The following is an 11,430-nucleotide window of genomic DNA, read 5'->3' as shown; positions in this document are numbered from 1 at the left end:
AAAAACAGACTGCAATACTATGGAAAAACTTTGTCTCAAAAAAAAAAAAAAGTTTCACTGCAGTATGTTTTTTCTCATGATTTCAAAGCCTAATGACACATATAAAGGCTTTACCACATTAGCTAAATTTGTAGGGTTTATATTCAACATGTGTTCCTTGGTGGATGTAAAGACTACATTGATTACAGTCATAAGCTTTCTCTCCAGTATGTATTCTTTTGTGAAGTTGGAGGCTACTAACATATTAAAAGGCTTTTTCACATTGATGACATTCCTAGGGTTGTTTTTTCCCGCTATGTGTTCTTTTCTGTATTTGAAGTTTAGAGCTTTGTGAAAAATCTTTATCACATTGCTTATATTCAAAGGGCTTCTCTTTTGTATGTGTTTATGTGTTTTTTTTTTTTTTGCCTGTGAAGCTGGCCATCACATGCAAAAGCTTTATCATATTGACTACATTCATAAGATTTCACTTCATTGTGTGTTCTTTAATGATTTTGGTGACTACTAAGTTGTGAAAAGTCTTTATAACATTGATTTCATTCATAGGTTTCATGTAAAGTATGTGTTTTTTTATGTGCTTTGAGACTACTAAGTTGTGAAAAGGCTTTATCACATTCATTACATTCATATGGTTTCTCTCCAGTATGTGTTATTTTGTGTTTTTTGAGACTGCTAACCTGTGAAAAGGCTTTATCACATTCCTTACATTCATACGGTTTCTCTCCAGTATGTGTTCTTTTGTGTTTTTTGAGACTACTAAGTTGTGAAAAGGCTTTATCACATTGATTACATTGATAAGGTTTCTCTCCAGTGTGTGTTCTTTTGTGAAGCTGGAGAACGGTGACATAGGAAAAGGATTTTCCACATTGATTACATTCATAGGGTCTTTCTCCAGTATGTGTTCTTTTGTGTATTTGGAGCTTAGAGCGATGTGAAAAAGTTTTATAACATTCATTACATTCAAATGGCTTTTCTCCAGTATGTGTTTTTTTATGTCTGTTAAGCTGGCCGTGACTCTCAAAAGATTTATCACATTGATTACATTGATAAGGTTTCTCTCCAGTATGTGTCCTTTGATGTATGCGGAGAGCACTGTTCTGTGAATATGCTTTATCACATTGATTACATTCAAAGGGCTTCTCTCCAGTATGTGTTCTTTTATGTACTTGAAGATGATGATTATATGCAAAGAATTTACCACATTCAGTACATTCATAGGGTTTCTCTCCAGTATGTTTTCTTTCATGTCTTTGGAGTCCAGAGCGCCGTGAAAAAGCTTTATCACATTGATTACATTCAAAGGGCTTCTCTCTACTATGTGTTCTTTCATGTCTGTGAAGCAGGTCATGACTTGCAAATGCTTTACTACATTGATTACACTGATAAGGTTTTTCTCCAGTATGTGTTCTTTGGTGTAGTTGGAGAGTATAGTTCTGTGAAAAGGCTTTATCACATTGATTGCATGTGTAGGGTTTCTCCCCAGAATGTGGCTTTTTATGTTTTTGAAGCTGACCGTGACTGGCAAGAATGTTACTGCATTGATTACACTCATAGTGTTTCTCTCCAGCATGTGCTCTTTTAAATATTTGAGGACAACTGTGACATGCAAAGCCTTCATCATGTTGAATGCAATCATATGGGTTCTCTGAAGAATGAATTTTTTCATGCCTGTGAAGAAACATGCAAAGGATTTAACACATTGTGTATATTCAGAGGGTTTCTCTCCAGTATGGCTTCTTTCAGACCTGCAATGATAACTGGAACATATAAAAAATTTATCACATGCATTACTCTAGTGAATCTTATTATCTGTACGAATTAATTTTATACGAGACTTTTTATGTATTTGAAAAAACTAGAACTACTTGGTTTTAAATAAGCTTTACCATACTTATTTCATTCTAAGATTTTCTTATAGTTTAATAGATACTGCATAACAAAGAGAACTAGGATAAACAAAATAAGTACACAGTCCAACACTCATAGGGCTTTTCTTCAGTGAGAGTTTGTTGATGTCTTTCCAATTAAGTTGGAAAACTAATTAAATATAACCTTGTATCACATTCAACATGTCTACCCAAGGTTGAAATACTAAATTTCTTTCATATTTTCTCATTATTCTGAGAGAGTTCCAGTCATTCTTCACATATTCACATGCTCACTTGCTTGTGTTCAGAGTGACATATGATATTCTTATTAAAGGAAGAACAAATAAATGATTTTTTCCATTGAATTCACACAATTTGAGTTTTTGTTCCTCACAAACATGTGGAGTAGGGATTTAGGTTTCTCCACAGAAGCCTTTTTGACTTTCATAAACTAACCATTTCAATAAGGTTAGCAAAGCCACAGGTATATGAGTAACTCTAGCATTACTACAGACTCTATTTCTCATACAGATTTGGACATATACTTATCATCCAATGTGTATGTCTTGTGCAGTACTGGAGTTGCATAAGCTATATGAATTGATATTTCTTATGGCATAGTTCTCATGGGGCTATGATTCAATTGGTGGTATCAGTAAAACATTGTTTCCTTATCTTCTTTTTTTGAGAGGAATGCCTTGAAAACACTGAACAGCTACCCGATATGGAGGCATATGACTTTGTGAGAAATTGATAACGATCAATACGTTTCAAGCTGTTCTTATTTATTACTGTTGTCTTGCTTTAAATCTGCCAGGACACATTAATTTTTTTCAAGGGAAATTTATATCAAAATTTACATAAAAATTACCTTCCATGTCTTCTAGCACTTTGACAATGTTCTTTGAAATTATGATCTTCCCAACTATAGCCTAAAATATAGTACCAGAAAATGGATGATATATTATTGGAAATTGTGCAAAATGTAATATCATAAATGAACAATGCAGTATTTATTCAGCTCATTCTTATTCTTTCTTAAACAAAACTATGCAAGAGAATCAATAACCAAGGCACAGTTGTCCCTTTACATTAAAATGTGAAGGAAAGTTCACAGTCTTACCTACGGCTGTGAGGTTCCTGTATGTCTCCAGCATCACATCTTTGTAGAGACTCTTCTGAGAAGGATTGAGCAAGGCCCACTCATCCCGAGTGAAGTCAATGTGCACATCATCATAGGTCACTGCATTCTAGAATAATCCAAACAATAGTAAAACAAAATGTGAACCTGACATCGTAAATGAATACTTCTTTTACTGTAATATATTCACATAATTCTTATGCTTCCTATAGTTCTTTCATGATATAATGTAATCACCACTCACTTTAGAAATGAGCTGAAGAGGAGGCTCATATGTGCCATTCCTTGGCCCATTACATAGGATACAGCCTTGAGAAAGAAATGGCAATGAACAGACATACAGACAGAGACAAGCAAGCAGATCAACACTACTGATAACACATCAGAAAAATAGTGTGGATGATTATTAATTAGAAAAGAGATGGGAAACTTGGGTATATTGGCTCATATCTTAATACCAGCACTCAATGTAAAAGCAGATGAATTAAATTAAGTTGGATGCCAGTCAAAACCTATGCAGTGAGTTATAGGTAAGCCAGAGTTACACATTAATAAAACCCTGTCTTCTCACCAAAAATCATTTAAACAAAAAAAATGTAAAAAGAAATCAGAGGTTTTTACTGAAGTTCCTACAAAATGTTTTGCATTCCTGTAGTTCTGCATTCATCTTCCAGAACCTGCCATGGCCCAGTTACATTGTAGCACAATAAAACCTTACTAGAAAGGAGTACATGTTGAACAGTTAGAAATGGACCAAAGAAAACATAAGCACTGTAAATATTGATCATAAATATGACAGGGAAGTAAAATTGGCTCAGCACTTAAGTGGTCTTGCTGGTCTTGTGGAGAAGTGTGCTCAATTGCAAGTACTTAGATAGGGTTTATAACTATCCATTACTTTAGCTTTGTGTGTTCTGAGGCCTCTTCTGACCACTATGAGGAATAGGCACACATTTGGTACATACCCATGTGTATCAAAATAAATGCATTCTCATTCAATAGAATTAAAAAAAAACAGGTAGAATTTCACACATCTCCAACCCATTGGTTCAGAAGACACAGGTATTAATGTCATGGATACTGTTATCCTGGAAAAGAGAAGGATACCCTCCACCACAGTTCAAAATTAAGACATAGGGATTTTCAGCACAGCAGCAAATGCTTGGAATTTACAAAAATCTACATTCCAAACACATCAGTCAATAAAAAACATAAAACAAAGCATGTTCTCCACTATTAATTTCTCTGTGCAGAGGGATATATCTCTCAGTGGATGTCATGATAGTCTAAGGAGATACTTTCAGGACAGCCAGAGTTACACACAAAAACATTGTCTTTCAGAAACAAAACTAAAAACAAAAATTTTAAATAAAAATCAGAGCAGCAAAAATGATTAACACTGAATAGCAATTGCTTCAACTGCATGTTTTGTCATTTAGTGATACCATCTATAATGGTGGTGAAGTCATGGCAGCAGGACACAAACAACCAGATATGAGTTGAAGCTATAAACATGTAAATCCAATCCCCAATGTGGAATTTCATTAAAAAGCCTTCTCCTAGTAAAGGTTCCACAAATACAACAAAGAAGGGCACCAAGGAAAGACAAGTGTTCAAATACCTCATTATATCTTGGAGCTTTTCCTTCAATCAACTACATTCTGACCCAGATCTCTAAATGGCTATAGTCACCTCATGATGTAAAAGTATTTAGTCTAACTTCAATGATTGTCATAGGCTGCAACAGTCCCTGAAATGTTTAAATGTGAAGTCTTTTATAACATTTATGATAATGAATTGACTTGGCCATACCCAGACCAAAAAACCCATACCTCCTACTACTGCCACTCCATAGGAGATTATGGAGGCCAACTACTTTCAAACCACCACAGTGATGTAGCTGAATTTTGAGATAGATAGATTCCTAATTATCTGAAGAACTGCCATATTGATTTCCATAATGGCTATACAGGTTTACAATCCCAGCAGCAATGGGGGAGTGTTCCCTTTATTCCACATTCTTGCCAGCATGAGATGTCACTTGTGTTATTGGTCTTAGCCATTCTGACAGGTATAAGACGAATTTTTAAGGTAGTTTTGCTTTACATTCCCTTGATGGCTAAAGATGTTGAAAATTTACTTAAGTGTTTTTAAGCCAGTTTAGATTCAATCTATTTAATTCTTTGTTTAATTCCAAACTGCATTTTTATTTGATTAATTTATTTGTTGATGTGTAGCATCTTGAGTTTTTTTTCCTTCTGAGCAAGTAAATGTTAATCACATTAACTAACATGATATATACCCAATGTAAATTGATATTAGCTGTTGAATAAAGAATAATCACAGTACAATCAACAAACCCAGAGAGAATAAGTAACAAGGATGGCTGTAGTAGAAGGTGCATAGAGGCCTCATGCAAAGAGGAACTAGACTAGATTTTGTGGTTGAACTTGGAACAAGAAAAGGAAGTATCAGGAGTGGTGTGGAAACAGTGCAGTAGCAACTTTCTACAAGCTAAAAGGTGACTCTAGTGAAGACTCCCAGTAACTCAGATATGGAGCCTGAACTAGTCATCTTTTGTAATCACATACGGCCCCCACTGGTTGGACTAGAAAACCTAGGAAACCATAAAATATTTGACACAAACTTGTTATGTCTGTAAGATATACCAGGAAAATGGTGGCTCAAGTTTGGTATAGTGTCAAACCAATGACTGGCCTAAATTGAGGCCCAAGGTTGCCAGGATGAAAGCCTACATGGGCAGGAATCAGAAGATGGATGGCTCAGAGTACTACAGTAGAACCAAATACAAGTAACAAAAAAGAAAAAAAAAGTCAATATAATGATAACTAACTCTATGTCCAACAGCTCTCCCACTCTCCAATTTTGTTCAGCTTTGTTGAGTCCAACACACATCTTATTTGTTGGCTGGTTTCACTCCCCATTAGCAGCTCTCCTCATCAGATATCCTATGAACCTGGCATCTTGCATAATTAAAAAATTCCATCCTTCCAATATCTAAGATTCACTTATGATCTCCCAGGCTCCTCCACAGTTCTTGTTAATACAATGACTCTGTCCTCTGTAGTATGCACAGCTGGTCTTCTAGATTCTGGATGACTCAATTCCACTGCCACTGCTGTTCTTGCCCATCACATTACAGTGATGGCTTCTACAAAACACTGGGGTCTTCTGTTGCAACTGGGCTGCATTTTCACCAGTAGTCTCTCAAAGGATCTCCTCAGGGTGTCACGTCTCAACTTTTTGGCATGTCCCTTACAGTCCTGGGCCTTCAAGTGCCAATAAGTCTGCACCTTCTCCAATGGACTTTCTTGCCATCCCACAGTGCCATGCCTCACATTCATCCATACCTTCAAAACCAGTACCACCAGGTTGACATATATTACCAAGTCCATCTACCAGCATGAGGTACAACCTTGGCTACCTTTGGAAGACAGCTTCTCTGCACTCTTAGGAAACACTTCCCAGACATTTTCACATCAGCGAAGCTGGTCTCATAGCTCCAGACAACCAGAATCATGTACCCAGCAAAGAAGAATTTTGCTTAAATACATCTGATAACTTGCTCATCACAGCTGATACTTAAGACCCAGCCAACCAGAACCAGAGGATCTAAATGTCTTTCTCCTATTATTAAGACTTAAGCCAGAAGCACATGACCAAAGCTGTCAGGTTCTGCTGCTCACTGGGGCTGGAACTTGTCCCCTTATTTAATTATATTTCACCAGCTTTCTTTCTTTTACTGCCTAAGCTTGGCTGTCCTGAAAATTGCTTGGTAGACCAGGTTGACCTTGAATTTGCAGAGACAAGTCTCTCTCTCCATAGGCTAGGATTGAAGGCCAACACTCCTCAGGTCACCACTCCCCTTATTCCATTTCTTAATCTGTTTATGTCCTTGAACAGCAAATTTAGCTGCAATTCTACTTTTTGGGGCCCCTTTTTCCTCAAGCAAATTTTCTTTTTCTGCTGTTCCTTTCATTATATATCTTCAGTAGAGTTACCACCTATATCCATATGACAGTCTATCCTAGTCTATTTTGAGAATTCTTCTGCCAATGGAATAATCAAAACCTTTTTACTTTAGCCTCAGGTAGGTTCTTTGGATGGAGGCAAAAATTACAGCCACTCCCATCACCAAAATATCACAAGGATGATTTCTAGGCAACATACTAAAACCCTACTCTCAAATTTCTTGAGCTGGCTCCCAATATTTCATATCATTATCAAGGTCACTCTCTCCCATGCTCCTCTTAGTATGGTCAATTATGCAGTCTTTAATGCATTTAAAACTTTTCCTAATCCAAAGTCCTAAAGTTCATATTATTTCAAGCAAAAGTATGGTCAGGCCTAGTACAGCAATACCCCCGTCCCTGGGACCAATTTCTGTTTTAGTTAGGTTTTTATTTCCATGAAGGATCACACTTATCATTCAAGCTCTTACAATGAAAACATTTCGTTGAGGTGGCTCACTAGCAATATCAGAAGTTGAGTCAATTATCATCATGGCTGAGAGCATATATGCAGAGCCAGGTATGACGCTGGAGCCTGTAGTACCTCCATCTTGACTCAGTGGCAACACGAAGTCATCTGACATGCTTCCTCTGACCAGTCTATGCCCACACCAAAACGGCCACACCTCCCACTACTTCCACTCCCTCTTTAATTATGGGGGCCAACTACATTCAAACTACCACAGTGCTATAGCTGAGTCTTGAAGTAGATAAATTCCCAATGATCTGAAGAACTGCTATATAATGATTTCCATAATGGCTATACAGGTTTGCAATCCCAGCAGCAATGGGTAAGTGTCCCCTTTATTCCACATTCTTGCCAGCATGAGATGTCACTTGTGTTATTGGTCTTAGCCATTCTGACAGGTATAAGATGAATTCTTAAGGTAGTTTTGATTTCCATTCCCTTGATGGCTAAGGGTGTTGAAAACTTACTTAAGTGTTTTTAAGCCAGTTTAAATCCAGCTATTCATAATTCATTGCTTTAATCTTTACCACACTTTTTTTTTATCATTTATGTTGTTGATATCTACTTTCATGAGGTCATTTTTATTCTGAGCAAGTAAATCTGGAACCACACAGACAAACATGATGTATACTCACATGAAAGTGCATATTAGCTATTCAATAAGGAATCATCACAGTACAATCCACAGACCCACAGAGGGTAAATAATAAGGATGGCTGTAGCAGGGGATGCACTGATTTCCCGTGAGAAGAAGAAACAGACTAGGTTTTATGGGTGGACTGGGAGCACCAATGGGGAGGATCTTAGGAGTAATGGAAGGAAAGTAGGAAAGAATACAGGGAGAGATGCCTGGAAAAGGAAAGCTTTTAGGGTTGACATAGAAACATAGTTCAGTGGAAACCTTCTGCAAAATATGACAGTGACCCTAATGAGAACTCCCAGTAACTAATAATATGGAGCCTGATGCAGCCATCTTCTGTTATGACATATAGCTCCCAGTGGTGGAATTGGAAAAGAAAGCCAACCATAAAATATTTGACACACACTTGTGTTGTCTGAAAGATATACCAGAGAATTGGTGACTTAAATTAATGTTGTGGCAAACCAATGACTGGAGCAAATTGAGGCCCAAGCCAAAAGAGGTAACCCATGACCAACATTACCTGGATAGCAATGAATAAGAAGTTTGATGCCTCCGGGATTTAGAGCAGAACAGAATAGAAGTAGCAAAAAAGAAAACAATGGCCAATATAATGATTCCTAGCTGTACTCTGATATAATCAAAGATTGCTTCCTGGTCTAATTGTCATCAGAGGGGTTTCCTCTGATAAATAATGGTGGCAAAAACAGAGAACTTTACCCACACACTAGCTGAAGCACTTAAAAGGATGCAGAAATTTGGATGGGGGTTTCAAAGAAGTCAGAGGTGTTAAGGATGCCAGAAAAACACAGCCCACAGAAGCAACTAAGAAGGGATCATTAAGGGCTCAAAGAGTCCGACAGAACAATTATGGATCTTACAGGGTCTGAGTCCTGTCCTCCCTTTTCTTGGTGATTTTGTGGGACTCTTAACAGTAAGAGTGTGATTGTTTCTGACTCTTTTGCTTTTTCTTGGGACTATTTTCCTCATACTAGGTTGCTTAATCCTCCATGGATATAAAGGATTATGCCTAGTTTTATTGTATTTTGTCATGATGTTCAGTTGACATCCCTGGGAGGCAGGCCCTCTCTGAAGAGGAAGAAATGAACAGTGGAAAGTTGGGGCAGTGGGAAAGTTAGGGATTAGAAAGAATAGACAGAGTTGTCGATGTGGTCAATATGTACTATAGGAGAGAAGAATTAAAAAAGAGAATAAATAAAAAGAAATGAAAAGTCTAACTTCATGATCCCCACAGTCTTAAACAGCTCCAACGCCGTTAAAATATCCAAAGTTCCCTCTGATCCTTAAGACAGAATATTGTCTTGTGACATCTTGTAAAATTAAAAAAACAAAGTAACTTTTTCAAACATACAAGGATACTGGATTTTTCCCCCATTTAAAAAGTGAAGAACGTGACTGGCTGTGTTCCATCCCCCAACTTGGGCAGGCATCCCATACTCACACACAGACTACAGCAGCCAGAAGAACACTTAGGCTACCAGTCCATGAAATTTCTCCATTTCTTTAGTTTCCAGAGACATAATCCCCTAACAAAAGTCCAGTCACCACCCCTGTAGCCATAACCCCACCCCCACCTGGGTGTGAATCCTTTGCTCAAGAGCAGGCTACACTAGCCAGAAGGAAAGGTACTTGAACTCAGACAAAGACTCCCTGTTGAAACAGAGTCCACACCAGACATTAGAAATCCAGGCAGACTGCTCACCCATGGATTTCCTCCACTCTTTGAGTAGCTCCCCAAACATTATCCCTACTCCCACCTGCCTTCTTGTCACTGTGTCCTAGCTCCCAACATGGGTGGAGATACTGTTTGTAAAAAAGAAACATGAGCTGTGAGAGGTCCATGTAGACCACAGACATCCCCACTCTCAAAGTTCCCCACACCGCACTGTCCCCATCCCTCCATATTTCCCCAGCCCCATATTTGCACAAAGACTCCCTGAAAGCCTGACAGAACCCAGACCACACCTGTCACCAGATTTCCAGCTGCAAACATGATCGTGGGGAATCTCTGTTGAACCACAGGCCACAGAGACCAGAATAACAAAGAGCAAATAGAAAGCAAAAAATGAACATCAATTCAAAAGAGACAAAAAGAGAAATATGAATGTAGATTCATAATCATCACAAACCCAGCTACATAGAGGGCAGCTTAAGAAGCAAACAACAGCCAGGGCAATACGTCTTCATCAGAACCCAACTATCTTACTACAACAAGTCCTCCATATTCTAACATAGCTATAGCATCAGTAACACTGTGTACGAGATGTCTCTGACTCTTACTTGGTTTTGGGACTCTATTCCTCCTATTGGGTTACGTCTTCAGGCCTTTATATGAGGGTTTATGTCTAGTCTTACTGTAACTTGATATGCCATGTTTGGTTGGTATCCCTGGGAGATCTCTTTAAAGAAGGGAAATGGAGAAGGGGATCTGGAGAAAAATTGATCAAGGAAGGGAATTGAGAGGAGTGAATGGGGGGACTGTAGTTGAGGTGAATTCTGTGAGAGAAGAATTTTAAAAAGAAAAGAAAAGAAAAGAAAAGAAAAGAAAAGAAAAGAAAAGAAAAGAAAGAGGAATGCAGAGACAGTGGGGGAAGATTGGCCAAAGCAAGATTATAAACCAACAGGACAAAATTCTGTATTTCTGTCTCAGAGACAAGGAGCTTCATCCTCAAAGAACTTAAATAGTTCTAGCCCTGTAACTTTTCCTTCATGTCTCTCATTTGTTATTTACACTCTCTGTGTGCATCTATCCATGGCAAATGCTTCATAGTTTAGTATGTCAGTATCTGATTTTCTCAAAAGAACACAAGCTTCATCTTCACAGCTTCATGCAAAAAACTATCAAAGGCTCCTGACTAGGACACTGACCCTGCCAAACACAGATGGGTTCACCAGTGCTGAACTGAAACCACAGAGGAAGAATCCATGACCTTTACATTTGGCATCTTTATTGTTCCCAGAACTAGAACAACATGGGTGATTAAGGCAAGTTTGGCTACTAAGTTGTAATGGACCCATCCAGAGTTGCTTGGACCAGAGTTGCAGCAGGTTTTGTAGAAAGTTGATTCCTGGAACTTGGAATCACATTGCTTACTCCTTCCATTAACTGAAGGTCAAGCTGGATGGAAGCTTTACCCTTAGAGCACCTTGCTAGGCTTCCACTCTAGAGCAATGGGCTTTTCTTTAATGGTGACAATCTACTTGAAAATTTTTATCTGTTTCTCAACAGGACAGCCATTTGAAACTCCCCAATGCTTTTT

At 38.0% G+C, this 11,430-nt stretch overlaps 1 protein-coding gene across 7 annotated transcripts in view; it reads right to left on the bottom strand.

Moving 5' to 3' along the window:
- Nucleotides 1-274: 274 nt before the first annotated feature.
- The window catches only part of LOC101999143 (zinc finger protein 120-like), a 12,318-nt gene continuing 1,162 nt past the window's right edge, over nt 275-11,430 (bottom strand). The window contains exons 1-6 of one of the 7 annotated variants that reach the window (XM_013355326.1): nt 7,035-7,044; nt 2,992-3,111; nt 2,740-2,800; nt 1,319-1,668; nt 563-1,234; nt 275-381 (exon numbers count right to left, since the gene is read on the bottom strand). In XM_013355326.1, coding sequence (XP_013210780.1) covers nt 275-381; nt 563-1,234; nt 1,319-1,668; nt 2,740-2,800; nt 2,992-3,111; nt 7,035-7,044 — 1,320 coding nt within the window. The other 6 variants (XM_013355324.1, XM_026778222.1, XM_013355327.1 and 3 more) reach the window with 6 other exon arrangements.

The sequence above is a fragment of the Microtus ochrogaster genome, unplaced genomic scaffold (genome assembly GCF_000317375.1).
Source record: "Microtus ochrogaster isolate Prairie Vole_2 unplaced genomic scaffold, MicOch1.0 UNK114, whole genome shotgun sequence".
In the NCBI taxonomy this organism is placed as follows: domain Eukaryota; kingdom Metazoa; phylum Chordata; class Mammalia; order Rodentia; family Cricetidae; genus Microtus; species Microtus ochrogaster.
Note: the sequence above shows the minus strand (reverse complement) of the source record. Positions and strands in the feature narration are given on the sequence as shown.